The 18,549-nt window shown below is 37.3% G+C and overlaps 1 protein-coding gene and 1 pseudogene across 4 annotated transcripts in view; both read left to right on the top strand.

Annotated features, from left to right (window-relative positions):
• The window catches only part of LOC145489629 (formin-like protein 3), a 35,821-nt gene that overhangs the window by 4,833 nt on the left and 12,439 nt on the right, over positions 1-18,549 (top strand). For all 4 annotated transcript variants that reach the window (XM_081468639.1, XM_081468638.1, XM_081468640.1 and 1 more), the window contains 11 exons: positions 5,227-5,396; positions 8,806-8,953; positions 14,908-14,958; positions 15,628-15,726; positions 16,279-16,425; positions 16,528-16,644; positions 16,888-17,019; positions 17,539-17,565; positions 18,020-18,064; positions 18,178-18,246; positions 18,419-18,549. The exon at positions 18,419-18,549 is cut by the window's right edge and continues 14 nt beyond it. In XM_081468639.1, coding sequence (XP_081324765.1) covers positions 5,227-5,396; positions 8,806-8,953; positions 14,908-14,958; positions 15,628-15,726; positions 16,279-16,425; positions 16,528-16,644; positions 16,888-17,019; positions 17,539-17,565; positions 18,020-18,064; positions 18,178-18,246; positions 18,419-18,549 — 1,136 coding nt within the window. The remainder of the gene's footprint in view (positions 1-5,226; positions 5,397-8,805; positions 8,954-14,907; positions 14,959-15,627; positions 15,727-16,278; positions 16,426-16,527; positions 16,645-16,887; positions 17,020-17,538; positions 17,566-18,019; positions 18,065-18,177; positions 18,247-18,418) is intronic.
• LOC145489685 (uncharacterized) lies at positions 5,408-8,793 on the top strand (annotated as a pseudogene).

Genomic DNA, 18,549 nt, shown 5'->3' with positions numbered 1-18,549 from the left:
CTTGGCCAGATTTTATATTCAGCCATAACAACCCTGTATCACTTTAAAATGGTCTTCATGGTCCCTGTCTCAGCCCTGCCTTCAACTCCTGATCCTGGCCCCTTCAGCGTCCCTCCTAAATATCACAGTGTGTTTACTAAAACTGGGGCCACCCAGATAATGAAAACCAATCAGATGGCAGAACTGAGAAATTAGATTCCCACATTTTCAAATTCAACCAATCAAATGTCCAGCACAAAACAATGAAATCTCAACTTGTTTGTTGTGATATTTTCATGGCTACAGTGTCTGTTAATAAATTGCCAAGCTCAAACTGTTAACTAGTACTTTTGCGTGCTGCGGGTTTAAGAAGAATTATATGCTGCACTTTCTATAGGGTCCTTTGTTGCAGGTTTAGAAAATACATGAAAAGAAAAGCTGCTTAAGAGTGTCACTCGCAGGTTGGAAATGAACGAATTGGAAAGGGATTATTTTTGATGTTACTGATAGGAGCTGAAAGCAAATTAACTTCAAGCAGGAGAATTGAAAACTTTACTCAGTCAATACAAACATGGACTTGTGATCTGAATACTTTGTTCAAAATCTTTTCATTTTTCCATTTAGGGGAGGATCCTTTGGTCCACCATCTTTTGTTTTTGCCTGAGTGATTTTACATGTTGAGGCTTTGATAGTATGATGTGGAAAAAATTTGTCAGAATTTTTGATGAAGATTGTATTTCAATACACCCATAACACAGAAAGGGATCTCAAACTTCAAAATGTACAGCTGTTGAGGCAGTGAATGTGGTAGTTTTTCTGAGACCTGGCATGAGTGGTGGATTTCACGGTCGGCTGCATTTACATTTAATGACAACCAAAACCTATGTAAAAAATAGAAACACACACAGACTACAGGGGCAGAATAATTTATTTTGTAAAATTATAAAGGTGTCAAAATCTATTACTCTACAATTTGAAACAACAACCGTAAGGATGATATTTTGTGTGGCCGTACGTTGACAGAGGAAATAGTCAATGTAATGAGTTTATCACCCTTGTAAATGTAAAATTTAAAGTAAAGTAACACAATATTTGCTAATGCGAAAGTACTAAAATGCTTTGAGCTTGAAAATCCATTAACAGACAGACATTTTCATTGTTTTGTACTGGATATTTGATAGGCTGGATTTGAAAATGTTGGATCTATTGTTTCAGTTCTACCATCTGATTGGTTTTCATTGTTTGGGTGACCCGGTTTCAGTAAATGTACTGTAACTCCACCCCTGATACTTTAGTTTTCCTCACAAAGGTATGTAACATGATACCCTTGTTTCCTGGTAAAACACAGGAAGATGTGCTTTAAAGTGCTGGAGATGAAAGAAATTTAGATATCTGATGAAAAAAATGAAGAGGAACAATTTTGTTTATTCAAGACACAAATTTACATTTGACTGATAAACAAGAACTTATTTCAATTTATCATAGAGTCATGGAATAGCACATTCTTTATTCTGATGCCACCTTTGGTGTTTTAAAAATGAAACCACTCAAAATTAATACACGATGATACAGATTAATACAACTCAAGCATTTCCACAAGAAGTAAAGTGAAGGTTTTCAGGCAATGTGCTACTTGACCAAGATTATATCCTACATTGATGATCGTGAACGAGTCCCTGTAAAGACTGTGTAAATTGATTGGCAATTTTAGTAGGTGCCACAGAGTCTGCAGCAATATTTGAGAAGTTTCTTTTGTCACAAATATGATGTTAAATTCAGTTCTTTAATTAGTAGCAACTTAATTACCATACCAAGCATAGATATAGATAGTAATTGTCACTTTTAAAGAAGGCATATTATTTATTTATAATCTACTGTGGTTGCAGACATTGTACATGTACCGCCCCTTGGCTGCTTTATGTTCATTAGAGAAATGGACATATAACTGCTAGGTTTTGCATGCGTGTCTCGTTAGATATATCCAATTAAGATTTTTCTCAGTCAGTTCAGTTTTAGTGTGGACTTCACTGTGTCAACTTCCGCTGGTTACTGGGCCAATTCGTTTCTCTCGATCTACTCTGTTTAGCTCTTCTACCATACTGTCAAGTCAAGTTCAGTGCCTGTGCAAACAAAGTGAGACTATCTATTCTTTGGTTTTAGGCTTAGTTCTTAGTTTTCTATTATTGTTCATTTCAGTTGAGTTTTGTTTTATCAGCCATATATTGAAATATTTAAATAGTTTCTATATCGTTATTAAGTCGTTTAGTAAGTTTTTATGCTCGGGAATGTTATATAATTATCACACTAGATTGGGTTCATGTCTTTATTATACGGTTTATTCATCAAAAACTATTGTCCAAGATTAACACTGTAGAACTTAATCATTTGTTTGTCAGTGTTTTGTAAGATTAGTCAGAATAAGTGCTGATTATTAAACTTCTATGGTACAGTCCATAACTGCGAATACTTGTTAGCAATAATTTTTTTATATATTATTTTATCGTGTTCCCTTCAGTGTATTAGTCATGTCAGTATCTAGCTATTTTCAAAATTGTTTTCCAGTTTGAACCAACATCTGTTTCACGGCATACAGTTTACAGGATAAGTTTATAGCAGGTGGTTCAAATCAACTTTCATCTTTTTGCTTGTGAATCTCCTTAATAATTTGAATGTGTATGCATTGATCCTTGATCTCTGTCAATTAAACTCTGTTTACATCATAGTCAGACGTTTTTGTCAAGTTTATTTTAACGTTACACATATTACTCTACCCATACGATTAAAGTGGATGTTTTGGTCTTTATATTTGATTCTGTCCTTGTAAATTACACTTTTTTGTTTCTTTCAGAGAGGCACTTAAAAGAAAGAAATTAAAAAGCCATTAATTAAGGAAAAGAAATACGCTTCCACTCTTTATTTGAACCCTGGCAAACACACTATAGTGTAGCTGAAAATGGCAGATGACATTTAAGTGAGCTAGCCTTAACTCCAAAAGATACATAATCAATATATCACAGTTACTGTAGCATTCTTTGCGCTAAAAAAGAAAGAAGTGAAGTGAAGAGTTTGGTATTCCATAGCACAGAAAAAAAAAACAGTTACTGTATGGCTCTGGACGGAGATGAGAATGGTGTATCACGCTAATGATGCAAGAATACATGCGTCTTACATGTTGTGTTCTACTACAAGCTAGGAAAAGCATTAAATGTTTAATTTGTGTCTGATCCATTATCATGTAATGTTTTTCTAAACCTAATATATATAAGTCAACAATAACACAAACTAATGTGTGCAATGCATTCAGAAAAAAATGCTTTTACAAGTGCTAAAGAGAATATATAGTACCACAAGGTACATTTATCGCTTTGTGATGTTATCAAAGAAGTAATGTGGGTGTAAGATGTTTTTTGAAGTGTACACAGGTACCTACTCCATCCCACTCCTTGGCAAGGCTAATTAATTGAAAATAATTAATTCATTAAACAAAGAGTAAATTTTGCACGTCATTGCTTTTAGCAGATGGCAGCTCCCTAAACCATCCAAATAGTTTACTCTGCACTGAAAAGAATTTGGATCCAGAGAAAGGAAATATTAAAGAACTCACAACTTTAGTAAAAATATTATTTTATGATTTTCAAAATCATAAACATTTTTTCTCGCCAATGTATGCAGCAAGATACCTTTGTTTCCACGAAAATATAAGAAAGGTGTGTAATTTTTTAACTTACTGCTGGAGATAAATGGAATATAAAAGTTAAATATCTGCCGAAAAGTCAAAGAGGAAGATTTTGTTTTATTCAAAATGTAAATTTTCATTTCACCGATAAACAAGTACTAATCTAATTATCAAATAGTCACATCGAATCACGGAATGGTGCATTCTAATTCTGTTGCCAGCCGAGTTGGTGTGAACAATAAAACCACATCAGACAAATACACAATGCTTTCAAGTAATACAGCTGAGGAGCGTTTCAACAAGAAGTATTGAAGGTAGAGATCTTTACTTGACCGAAATTATATCCCACATCGGTGAGCGGGTCGCCTCATCGACTGATGAAATTAATTGGAGATTTCAGTAAGTGTCACAGAGTCTGCAGCAATAATAACAAAGTTTCTTTTGTCACAAATTTACCAGTTTTACATGTAACTAACACGGGAAAGTTTCGGCTGAATATGATATTTGGGCTCTCTTTCAAAAAAGCTGCTAAGGAGAAGCAATATGTTCCCATTCTCTATTTCAACCCTAACAAACACACAATAGTTATAAAACAGCAGACAACATTTCTTGAATTGAGCTAGGGAAGATTCCAGAAGATACGCAGTCACAGTGGCGTTGTTTGGAGAACTGACATTACCTGAAATGTAACTGCTATACCAGCCAAAACGAGAGTATGATATCACTCATTACAAAAAATAAAAAAAACCGTGCACCTGAACTCGAGAACAGAGTTTATCACACTAGCAATGCTAGAACGCATGCGTCTTATATGTTATGAAATGTCTCTTTCACCTAACATGTAGTCGACTTTGACGCTTACGAACCTGCGCATGCGTTTGGAGCAAACTGCTTTTGTTCTTGAGAGAATGGCACCACAAGGATAGCATAAGATTTGCAAAACCATATATATATTTTTGTCCTGTGATCAAAGAAAGCAATGTAAGTATGACATGTTTTGCGTAATGCACTCGGGTACCTACCGCACCCAACCCCCCTTCCCACAAGGCTGATTGATTCATTGAAATTAATTAATTAAACAAACATTAAAGTTTACACCTTATGGCACTAGTGCTTTAGCAAACAGCAGCCCCCTAAACCATCCCAATAGTACACTCTGCACTAAAAATTAGCTAGCTTATGGTTAAAAAAATATATTTTAACTAGTAGGATAATTCCATGCAATATAAAATAAAAATATGCATTTCTAATGTAAGATCATATCTTGTAAGGAAAATCTCTGTCAACTTTCCTAATATCTTTTGACACTGTTTTGTTATTTAAGCTCACTAAACACATGATACAGGAAATTCATTTATTAAGTTAACTTGGAGGTCACAATATCAACTAAAGACAGAATTCTGTTGTTGTCAAAATTGATGCAGTGCAGCCCAGTCAAGTGATTGTCAGGCTCCTATATTGAGTTTTTCAAAATATTAAAGCAAGCAAAGCACTTAACTCTAACAAAGAAAATATGCAAGTTCCCAGGAGTCTGTTATCGACTAATGACAGAACTGTGTCTGTCTTTGTAGGAACTGATGCAACCCAAGTACTCTTCAGGCTTCTATATTGAACAGTTAAAGACTCACAGGGATATTGCACTCAACAAAACACTAAACAAGAAACTGCTCAAGGGTCTGGAGCCTGTAGAAATGATATTAAGATCCCTGGAGGTTGACCTTCGGACACATCCAAATACCACGTGAGTCAGATTGTTAAAATGCCTACTATATAATATGTATATATGGTAATCTTACTTGTAAGATAGAGTTAACAACGTAAAGTGTTGCATGGATATCACACATGTGTATCATTCCTTTAGTCACGCTATACTGCAACTCAATGTTTGACTAGGTTTAACAACTGTCAACACTTGTGGTTAAGTCATGAAAGACATGTACATAAGCAAACATTGCTCTTTGATGTACGTGAGATAAACATTACTTTGTCCTTGGAACTACAATAACAATTACATTCAACAAGAATAATTGTGATCTATTCTTTTCTTTGCCTCATATGCTTGATCCCGGTTTACGTGTCGGGATGCAGGCAGCCTAAACAAAACTCTGTTATTATGTGTAATGGATACAAGATAAACGATATCAAGTTATCATTTATAATTACTGCTCGCCTGTTCTCATACTGAACAACGCCTTGTGTTGTTGTGACTCTCACCAGTGCAAGTAGCTAGTTTGCGATTTGTCTGTATTTTTCCCGCCTCCCCCGCCCATTATCAATAAACAGCTGGACTACAGGGTTGGGTGCACACCTGCCACTTAGCTTTGCATGTAGCAAGCTGGGTGGGACCCTGATCCCACCTCACGCTTATATCTATCCGGGTGTGGCATGTGCCACACTTGGTGGCTGACATCCCTTATTTCCAGGTGTGGCACGTGCCACACTTGTTGGCTCATCCATCACCTGCAGGGTGTGTTGCTACCACCCCTATTATTATGTAGCTATTTACAGGGTGTGTTGCTGCCACCTTTAGAGTTGCCAGGGAGCACCCAACAACCCTGGTCCCATTCACTGCCAAATGGTTGTCAACTTTATTGTGTACTTTATTGTGTAAGCGTCCGAAGTTGTTGATTGCTGCTTATAATGCTAGTGTTTACACTGTATGCTGATTATCAAGAGGCTTTTTATTGTTCCTAGATCAGTATTCCATACCTCATGGTCATTTTAACTAAAATGATTAATAAGCAGGAAGGCAATTGGTTTTTGCAGGCAGGCAAAACATTTTGAACTGAACTCCTTTATAAGAAAAGTATTTCTCCAAATGGTCAAACAAGGCAGACAAAATCAGCCTCAGCAGGGCAATTTGCCTAGTATCCATCCCTTATTTGAAACCCCCGGCCTGTTCAATTTAAACTAACATAATAAATATACTTATATTCTTTTGCTTAACTCTTTGGAGAGGGGGTGGGGTACTCCCAGAAAAATTGGGTTGGGGTGTGTGGCCCGCTTCCCAAAACCCTAACTCTATGTAACACCAAAATCTGTGATATTCCCTGCACTAATATTAATGACCTGACCAAAAATGTTATACCTTGTTTAAGACCTCAGACCCCTACATCAATACCCTGTTTCATACCTGTCTCATAATTAGTTCCCTTAAGTTCAGACGGATGTTGAAGGAATTGTGAAGGACTTTTTTTGATGGTCTTACTGATAATGATGAAAAAGTATGGAATGTTATCAAGATTTTCTTTAGTAAATACTGACTAAAAAGGCAGTAAACACCTTGCCAGTAATTACCGTCCTATCTCATTAACTGCTGTACCCTGCAAGATCCTGGAAAATATTATTTTTCATGATATAATGACCCAACTGGACTCAAACAATATCCTAGTCAACTCTCAACATGGCTTCCACTGGAAGTTTTCTTGTGAAACCCAGCTCGTAACTGCAATTGAGGAAATTGCCACTTGAGGCCCTTGACAATGGTAAGCAGACAGATCTCATAATTATGGATTTCTCTAAAGCATTTGATGTTGTTCCTCACCAACGTCTTATTCGTAAACTGGATTAATATGACATACATGGTGATCTTAAACATTTGCTAGCAAACTGGCTTACATGCAGGGAACAGTCCATTATAGTTGATGGTGTCTGATCCCACTCAGTTCACGTATCTTCTGGTGTTCTTCAAGGAACGGTCTTAGGACCATTGATGTTCGTTTTATACATAAATGATATTGGTGATCACTGCTCCTCTGCTTTACGCCTATTTGCAGATGATACAATCTTATACAGTGTTATAGAGTTGACCAATGATGCTGAACATCTCCAATCTGATCTATCCACTATTGAATATTGGTCACAGAAATGGCTGATGTAATTTAACCCAAGTAAATGCTTTGTCATGAGGATAACCAGAAAACATGATCCTGTTATTTATGATTATAAATTAATGGGGCACTCCCTTGAATCAGTGTCACAGCATCCATATCTTGGGTTGAGCTATCCTCTAAACTAGACTGGGGCCATCATATTGACAGTAAGGTTACCAAAGCAAACCAAACTCTTGGATTTCTGCAAAGAAATCTTGGCAACTGCCTTGAATCAATTAAAGAATTAGCTTATAAAGCACTAGTGAGACCTCATCTGGAATATACAAGCCTGGTGTGGGATCCCTGGATTGACAAGCATATAAAGCAAATAGAAGATGTCCAATGGCGAGCTGCTTGATTTGTGAAGAACTGTTGGCAGCGAACACCTGGAACTGTTTCCAATTTACTTAACGATTTGGAATGGCCCTCCCTTCAAAACAGAAGGAAATCTGCTCGCCTCACATTACTATTCATGGTGAATCAGCATTAGAAATCCCATGCTATATCAAAAGGCGTAATTGTCAACTTCGATCTTTTCACAAAGACAAGTTCATCGAGCTAACTCCGAACACAGAATGCTATAGGAACTCATTTTATTGTAGAACTATTAGAGAATGGAATGCCTTACCTAATGATGTTTTAGATGTTAAAAAACATCAATTATTCAAGAATGCTCTTAGATTAGAATGATGACGTTTTAATTAGGTTCTAATTTTTTAATCTTACTTAACTTTTCTTAGTAATCTTTTTAAATTATGTACATATTTTATCATATATTTTAAAGGTTTTTTACCCCCCACCCCCCACCCTTTTTTTTATTTATTTTTTTTTTTATTCAATGTCTTGCAGTGATGGGAGCATGCCTCCCTTTGCAAGACCCCCATAATGAAGATGTAGATGTAGTAGCTTCTTCTAAAAAAACAAATTGCTTTCAAGACAAGAATGCAAAAAAAAACATACCCTATTTGAAGCCAAAATGACCAAAATGTATACCCTATTTATGACCAAAATGGCTAAAAAACCATACCCTTTGGTGCCACACATACCTAAGTATATTAAGCCCAAAGAAGGGAGCATCCCCGGGGCTTATTACTTAACTACATGTAGTTCATGTCACGAATCTCTGAAAATATAACTTATTTCCCATTTGTCCATTGCATCACTGTACTTCAGTCAGTATGTCAATCCTTTCAAGACTGTTAAAAATTGAGTGTGAATTAAGATTGTACATTTTTCTTTAAATATGAAAACATAATGATTGTAACATTCTACTTTAAGGTGGTTACGTGAATTTATAGATGATCCATACAGAGGCCACATTGCATTAATAGAATTCCTACAGTACCTTCACTTAAATCAACCTTCATCTGGAGAGGACAATGTTCCAAAGAAGAAAGGAAAACCAGATGTTTTGGCCAGAGACTTTGTAAGTACCTCCACATTATATTTATTTTGTTCTGTATTCTGCTCGTCAAATGTAATTCAACCACAATAGTTATTTATGATAACCTGGAAATGAGCTTGCCTCTTGATTGGTGATGGATGATAGTAGGACTAGTATGTGCTACAGAATGTGAAGTGAGGTGTTAGCTATAAAGGTGATGCTACCTGACCATTTACATCTTAATTTGTTAAGGAACAGCAGAATTATATACAGTGTAACCCCATTAATATGGTCACCAACAGGCCAATAATATGTGACCTTATTTAAAGTGCCACTAACCCCCAAAATTTTTTTTTGTTTAATAAAATCTACTAGTTTCCCTGATTACTTCAGCAAAAAAATTATCTCGATTGATAAAATTCCTGCATTTCTAGAAGCGTTTAAACTATGTTCACGACCACGCAAAGTAGGATCTGGGTCGGGCTACTATTGACGTCACTTCGGGAACGGAGCTAAAACACTTAGGAGACTTTTGACTTAGCTTTGAGGGCAGTCAAAACACTTTCAGGTTATTTGTGATTCATATTTTATCAAAACTGGACAAGAACTTTAAGTGAAAGAACTGTATCATCTAGCATTACAATTCAGAGTCTAGCTATATATATGATTTGGACAGCTGCAAAGTACATATTTTTTTCTATTTCAAAGTGCAGGTCGCCAGTCGAGATCGCCGCATTGCATAATTATGTTTAGGCCGGGATCGACAATTTGCCGGTCCATTTGGGTTATGAAGGTACAAACAATGACTGAAGAGTTAGCTTACAGCTCTTAAAGAGTTATAAAGATATCAATGAACGCGGAGAGTTGGTAATTTGACTTTACGGAACGTGCAAATTTCGGAGTGACAAAACACTTTTACATTCAAATATTAATTTCCCCAGAAATACAAGTTAAAATGCGATGCAGTCATACTCCACTCCTGCCTACTTCTCCAGATCAATGATTGAAAATAGTTTTAACATAAGAGATAAGCAGAGATGTCGGCAAACAATATTCGAAGGTGAGATAACTTTTCGCTTCATTATTGTTGCCTGACCGTAGAATATGCACATTCAATTACTGTGTATGAACTTGAGCTACACAAATTTGCATATTCCGTACTAGTGAAATCATGGAAAATCCTTCGACAAGATCTTGAAAAGAGGTTCAGTAAACTTTCAGTTAAGTGAATACATTTCTACTTCACTGTTATTTTGAATGAAATGTCCATTTTACGCTTGCTAATAACCTGGGAGTCCTCGACTTATTAGTTTGTGTTTCGGTTGACTGACAAGCGCATTCTTCTTTCAGCACAACAATCTCCGTTGGTAGCTATAGGGTCGAATCTTAATCGTTTGTTTCACTTTCCTCATATATTTATAAATGCTTGATCCATTCTAAGTTTGTAATTTAGATGTATTTCGTTCCTCGAAGACGAAACTCCAAGAGCAAAACAATTTTGTATTTGGAATGGCCTTTGAGAAACGCAGCCAGATTACAGGCGACCTCCGGCGTGCGTGTGTTTTTATTAAAATCCACAAATACATAGCTAGTTCACCAGTTCGAAGCCTCAACAATCTTTTTCACGTCGCTGTAGAACATAGGTTTAGTTTACTATTTGTTTAGACAAGTCAAGTCTCTATTTCAAAACGCGATGCGTTTAACTTACCGCGTAATTGCGTCACCTATAGTTTCGTCTGGAACTCGCATCGGAGGATCGTTTGCGCTCAAAATAGTCAGATGGCTCCCAGCTTATCCCAAATTCATGTCTTATGCAGTACCTTGACAATTTCAAGCTCTCCAATATAGATAGAGAAGAATATACAGGCCATGAAAATCTCTAGGTTTTTACAGTAGCGGCAAACCCGAGATCAAAGAAATCCTCAATGGCTCCCCGGCTTTAGCTTCGCACAGAACAGCCCACTTCTTTGGTCTTTTTCTCGTTTCTGGCAGAGTTTCATCGAGATAGAGGTATTGAATGAAGAGGAATACTCTATTCTACGCATCCTGTATTGCTACAGCCTCCAACAACATATCTTCCTTGCATTCTGCAACAATTTTGACACACTATCGCATGTTTGCATACATTCTTCTCAGAAACAAAATATTGTTATTCCCGAAGTGACGTCAAAGGCCAACTCGTCCCATTCTCCGCTATTCCTTGGTCGTGAACATGGAAAAGGGCAAATTTGCAAACTTTAAAAATTCATAAAAAATTAACAACAATAGCTACAACAATAATTTTTTCACAGTGGTGATCAGGGGAAAAAGGAAATTTATATTAGTGAAAAAAAATTTGGCAGTTAGTGGCACTTTAACGGGGTGGCTGTATAACGGGATAGCGTCAAATTTCATAACTGGTCTAAATTGAGTAACATCTTAAAAGAATCTAACAGATATATCACAATTGCACTACTAAACAACTGTTCTTAAATAAGCACCTGGAAAGCCTAAAATTTTTAAAATTGAAACTGTAATCACTACATACAATATTAACAATGGAAAGATGAACATAACTGGTTTGAGTGGTTCAATTAACAGGGCAAAATTAGAAAGGATTATACAGATTGGGATTTCAGAATGTGGCTGTAACGGCTGTATGTAATGGGGTGGCCATATTAATATGGTTTTCTCATTAAAAAATTATAAGAAAATGTTGGGCATTTCGCTGGCACAAAAAAAAAAGTGGCTGTAATAATGAGGTGACCATATTAATAAGGTGACTGTAAGGTGCGCAGGCTTAAATAAAGGGCATGCACAATTCAATTCCACAGTAGTTGTTAAATTTGTTGAAAACTCTTTTTTAATTACATTATTTTTGTACTCTAACAATATCAATGAATTAAGGCTGAACTCAAAATCGTGTAAGACAAATTTTAATTTTATGCACCAGCTTGCACACTTAATTAAGCCCTTCATTACTCAAGGAAAATAGGCGTCAACAGCCATTCTCTGTTGCTTCCAATTCTCTACAAACTTAAGACATGACAGGTTGTAAGATTTAAGGTGGCTTACTACAGTTTTGATGGATTATAACAGCCCAACTTCTAACTCTTTTGAAAAATGTTCCAAGATGTTTTTCCTTTCTCTATTTACTGTTTACTTAAGTCTTTTGCCATTCTATGTGAAACTTGAACAATTAAACGTCAACAAATGGCCAAAATGAATGACCAAGTACCTAAGGAGAGGCTGGGCACTAGTACATTAAATCATGCTTTTCTCAAGATCTACCTGTATGACCCCACCTCAAAATTTCAGGAATAAGAAATTGGCTCTGATTTAACATTTCATGTAAAGTGGAATAAAATCATCTAAAGAAGACCACGACAGCAATCTGAGGAAAGTCCTTGAGCGTATAAGAGAGGTCGGGATCAAGTGGAACGCTGAGAAATTTGTTTCTGGAGCAACCAAGTGAGTTACTTTGGTCATGTGCTATCCGACAAAGGAGTACAGCCAGACCCCAAGAAAGTTGCCGCTATCCAAGAGATGGAACCACCAAGAAACAGACAAGAACTCAAGACCCTACTCAGAATGGTCAACTATCTGGCTAAATTAACACCAAACCTGGCAGAAACCACTGCACCCAAGAGAAACCTGCTAAAGAAAGACTCTGAGTTTGTATGGGATTGTGTACACGACACTGCCTTCAAGCCGTCGAAGGCGGAGTGCTTTTATTGTTTCGAGGTGTTTGGAACCCCTGATGAAAAACAAAGCACGAGTTTTTGAGCTGGCTTCTCAAACTAATGTGAAAATTTAGTAGAATTATTTCCGAAGAATAGGTAATAAGAAGGCGTGCTCAATTGGCTATTGTTTGTTTCTTATTTGTGGTAAATGAAATGAATATTTAATATGCAGCGATGCAGGCAGGTTTTTTGGTAGATTAACATTATGCTGCGTGATGGAGGTCGAGTCCGGATCAGAATGATTTCGCGTTCCTAAAACTTCTTCTCAATAAAATGTTCTGGTGAATGATGCTGTTCCAGCTTCAGCTAAGTATGAAAACAAGTGGGCTGTGAGCATTTTTGCTGAATGGCAGAGGTTAAGATAAAAATTCAACTTTCTTGATCATTGTTTTGATCAGTTTTTGAACTAGTCGAATGTGTCTTGATCGGTATGTTCATTGGGTATCAAAATACATGCACCTGACCCAATTGATGTAAGCTGATTGGGTCATCAGCACATGAATAACTAATGAATTTGAGAACTACAGTTCACAAGCCCCTAGAGGCCATTCTGAGGAAACCCCATTTTGCAGCCCCAGCCTGCCTGCAAAGAATGATGCTATGTCTTCAGAAATATGATTTAACTGTTCGCCACAAGCTGGGTAAAGAAATTCCGGTAGCTGACACGTTGTCGTGTCTGCACCTTAAAGAAACTGATCACACACATGAGGCTTTCGATGCTCAAGTCCATCTAGTTGTGGCAAACCTACCTGTCTCCGACCAAAAGATGTCAGACCTACAAGCTAGTACAGCATCTGACCCTGACATGCAACGGTTAATTGCAGTCATCAAAAAGGGGTGGCCAGATGACAGAAGCAGTTGCACACCATCAGTAAAGCCCTTCTGGAACTACAGGGATGAGCTCTCGGTGATGGAGGGCTTAGTGTTCAAAGGAGAAAGAATAGTCATTCCCAGGAAGGACATGTTGAAGCGAATCCACACAGCACACATGGGCATGGTAAAGTCAAAAAATTGAGCAAAGGAGGTCATGTTTTGGCCCAGCATGAACAGTCAGATAGAAGATGTTGTCTCAAATTGTCCAGCCTGCACGGAACACCAGAGTTCCAATCCCAAGAAACCAATGATTGCACACAAGCTACCTGATTATCCATGGCAAAATGTCGCAACTGATTTGTTTGAACTTGACAATGAACATTATCTGATTGTAGTCGACTACTACAGTAGATATTTTGAATTGGAAAGGATTCCCACCACGACTAGCTCTGCAGTAATCAACAAGATGAAAACCATCTTCGCGTGGCACGGCATCCCTGGGAAAGTGGTGTCCGACAACGGCCCCCAATTTTCCACACAGGAATTTGCGCAGTTCGCGAGTGAGTGGGATTTCAGCCATGTTACAAGCAGTCCCACTTACCCTCAATCAAATGGTCTGGCCGAGAAGGCCGTGCACACTGCAGAACAGCTCCTGAAGAAGGCCAAGTTGGAGATGAGCAGAAATCTGTGCTCTATTAGATCTCCACTACGAGCAACGACCTCAGACCAAGCGTTGTCCATCCTGATCTTGCCAGAGAGAGAATGGAGAAAAAACAGGCCACTCAAAGGCATTACTATAATCAGGGTGCTAGAGAGCTGAAACCCCTTGCAAGTGGTGAACAAGTTCACGTTCAAACAAAGTCAGGAAATTGGAAGCCTGCCACCGTTCTGAGCCAACATAGCACCCTGAGGTCTTATATAGTACCTACCAGCAATGGAAGTAAGTATCGCAGGAACAGATGTCACTTATTGACAACAAGATCCCTATGCGTGAAAGAAAATCGAGGGGGACAATGTGACAAACCAGAAACATCCACAACCACTTTGGAAGGTCACGAAAATATTGAAGACGCCAAATCAGGAGTGATGCTTAACCAGAAACCCACAGCCTACCCACAGACCCAGGATCCTTGCAATGAACCATACGTCACCCGATCTGGTCGAGTTGTAAAGCCACCTGTGAGACTTGACTTACGAACCAATTCCGAAAAACATTCTAAAGCGCAATTAGTTGTGTCAACTGTTTATTCCGTTCATTCTGTAAGAAGAGAGATGTAATGTATGCGTTTCGGTTCCCACCTTCAATAATTATGTGCGCCTCATTTTGGTGTGTGTTTTTTACGGGACCGCCATTTTGAATGTTTAGGTCTTGAGTCATACTACAGAATAGATAAAAGAAGCCATACTAAATTGAAAGAATACTTTACAACCTCTAACCATATCTTTTCACACTGACTTTAGGTTGATGAACATTTGTGTCTTATGTGTATAAGAGTTTTAATGAGGAACAAGGTATGTTTTTTTAACTTTCATCATGAAAACATGAAAAAGAAAACATTGTTGCAAGCCTACTAATCTGAAAAATCAATCCATCAATCATTGATAAATTTTAAATCTTTAATTTGGAACATTTAAACAGTCACGTTACTAGGTGCAACATACAAATCTAGTAGTTTAATTTCTGAATTGTACCAAACTATATTTCAGTAATCCAAACCAAAACCAAACCATGGTGAAATATTATGGTGAACCACATATCACAGTCAGTGGTTAAACCTCTTTATCATATGGCTAGCTCTGTGAGCAGGCAAGATGAATCAAATCTTGTGCCTGAGCGGGCAAGGTGGTACTATCTTGCCCGTGCCTTTATTTACCAAGTTTGTTCGGTTAAGATGACTGGATATTGGTCTCATTCTTTTTTTTGCGAGTTTATGGACCTCAACTCCATCTCAGTCCATAAACATGCAAAAAAAGAACTTGGCCAATATCCAGCCATCTTGACCTCACACTTGGTCAGTAACCCATACATAAATAATGTGTTTATTTTTTGAAGGAGCATACTATTCCTGTATTAGAGGGGCTAAGACATGTGACATAATTTTCCTATGACCTAAGAAGCAAAATATTTTTCCAAGTTATGTGAAAACGTTATTATAAATTATTTTTCATTTCCTTTTCCAGTATGGTTTTCAGTCAATCATGGGTGTGGAAGACTGCCTCAAATCCATTATCCTCTGTCTAAAAATTGACAGTTTAAAAACACGAGCACTGGTTGTTAAGGTATGACTGTGACCGTCATCTACATGTATTATCTAATATTCTTTGCTGCGTCAATCACCTGCCATTAATCTATGCCCATCTGTTATGTTCCAAGAGATGTGTAAGTTATTACTGATTAGAAGGGTGTAAATAGAAAGCATTCAGATCAGGGCTTTTGATTTATAAGAAAGGCATTTGGAGGGCTTTTAACTTAAGAATTGTCCTGTCAATGTCAGACACCAGAAAACTTTTATTCACTTAAGGTTAACTCATCTTTCACAGTTGTGACAACGATACAATGCACTTTTAAAATCGTAATAGTTTTTTCCTTGTGTTTAAATTACTGCAAAGTTTACTTTTAAAAAGTGAATCTTTTATTTATGGGAGACCAAGCTACTTGGAGACTCGTAGCCACATGCCTACATACTAAAATATATGTTTACTATTAACAGACTGACATGTTTAAGCAATAATCAAAAGCTTTACACTTTACTTGATTCTTTCTATACTCCACTCCCCCTCTCTACACAAACATACCTCATAATTAACTTTTTTATTTCTATCCATGGCCAGATGTTAACACAAGCCTGCATCCAGTCAGAATATTATGAAAAAGTTATTGATGCAGTGAGGTTTTACACAAGAACAACAAGAGAGGGCCGCACATTTGAAACACTGGTGAACTTGATGTACAAGAGACCCATCTCACCACAGTTCCAGGTAAAGCAGACTTATTTTCCTTTCCGTGTTGTTGACCTACATGGCCTTCTAATGTCATTTGACATGATGATATGAACATGTTATTTTTTTTAACTCTTCCAGACACTCTGTTTGGCTTTCTTCAATTCCTTGATTGGTATCACACCAACATTTAACAAGAAAGTTTTCCATCAGCAAGAAATTGAAGATGCAGGATTTGATGTGGAACGTTTGGAGAGGGTAATACATGTATATTTTATGCATGTAAACATAGTTATGTATGATTGTACTAGACTGTGCTAGTCCGAAGTCTACAAACAATCGTTGACAATTTTCAAAGATCTGAATAGTCATTGTGAGGACCTTTTGAGAACCCTACTGATTGAGTGTCTTTGCAATGATCCTGAAAGATGATCTGGTATTTCACTGGGGATACAAACCTAGGATAAAAACTAAGTGGAATGGTCTGCTTCAATTTTGTAGACTCTGGAGGGTATGGAGGCTGGATCTGTTCGGGAGGCTCTAAAAACATGGCAGGACAACTATATTCATGTACAAGGAGTTATGGATGAGTTTGTGACTCTCAGAGAAAGAACCAAGTACCTCAGAGATGAGGTACGATTTTACTTTTGTTAATTATCAATTCTTTCCAGTGATACTGTACAGTCATTAGGAGTCCTGTTTTGTGTGCACAGTGACTCTAACATTCTTCTTTAGTTGTCTGTATCAATCGTATTATGTGTTACAGAGATGCCAACTTAAAAAAATTCTCATAATCCAGAGGATAACCAATTGTACCATCTCAACCAAAACAAAACGTTAAAAGTAAAGCTCTCCCCATTTAACAACAAAAATGCATCAAATATCCCAAAATGTCTCCCGGAAATTGTCAAACAAAATAAGTGTACTCCTTTGTATCTGGGAAATTTGGTGACCCAGACGGGAGACTAGGAGATTCAGTCTGTATCCGGAAAACTCTCATATAATGCGGGAGAGTGGGCATAGATGTATAAGCATGGTCAGATGTGTCCAAAACTCAGTTCTATTGTTAAGTTCAAGTTGTCAGTCGAATTGTGAGATGATTAATTTAAATAGTTTGTAAACAAATTAATACTTGATTATTTTTCACCATAGGTTGATCTTTTACAAACAAAACTGGAGGTAGGTGAATGTTTAATTTGTCTTTCTGTTCGGTAATACAGCAGTAGCTGATGATGGTTTTACGTAATGTATAAAACACGAAAGACCGTAATTGATCACATTTCCAAACACCGAGAGGAGAGTTGGAAATACGGTGCATAGCGGAGTTTTTTGATGAACTTCGAGGTGTTTTGAAATGTGGTCGTGTTTGATATATCTTCTCAATCGAAAGTAAAGCTAAAGAGAAAATAGCGAATTAAATCGTAAAAATCTATGCTAATCAAGATCAGATATCCAAACACCGTCACGGTCACGATTTCCTTTGTTTAAACTTGATGAACTATTAGTGAGTTTGAAAAAGGGCATTAAACAGCAATGGCAAAAGTGGTATTAACTGAACAATTTAATAAGACATGACATAAGTCATCTGATTTTATACATTTTGTAATGCTGTGCTTGAATTGTTTCTTATCAGGAATTACAAAAGGAGAACAGTGAACTCAAGAGTAAAAACACAGAGGTGAGAAATTAACAATGTTATTGACTACTTTTTTCTTGTATTTGGAGAAGGTATTGACACCATTGTGGATAATTTGTTTTAAATTCTAACTCTTTGACCTCTCTGATATTCAGCTTGACATGCGGTCTGAAGAATACAGACTGCGTGCTACAGAATTGCAGACAACTTTGGAAAATGTCGTGGTAAGTCTGCTTTTCTTCAAGTACTTCTTTTACTTTTAGGATATTATCTGTCTGCAGAATGAAACGATGTTTAACGTTGTAAAAGCCGTCCACAGCACATTGATTATTGTTGTCGCATAAGGTATCTGTGTTGATTGCTGATTGGCCTTTTCAATTTGTTGTTGTTTCTTAGAAACAAGTGAAGCACGAGGCAGACCAAGCTGAATTGCCAGATGAACTCGTCACCAGTGTAACCGAGGCTGCAGCAGCAGTAGCCCCACCCCCTATCCCTCCACCACCGCCACCGCCCCCTCCCCCGGCCCC

This window comes from Orbicella franksi, chromosome 6 (assembly GCF_964199315.1).
Source record: "Orbicella franksi chromosome 6, jaOrbFran1.1, whole genome shotgun sequence".
NCBI lineage: Eukaryota > Metazoa > Cnidaria > Anthozoa > Scleractinia > Merulinidae > Orbicella > Orbicella franksi.
The sequence above is the reverse complement of the archived record's forward strand: the minus strand, read 5'-3'. Positions and strand labels throughout refer to the sequence as shown.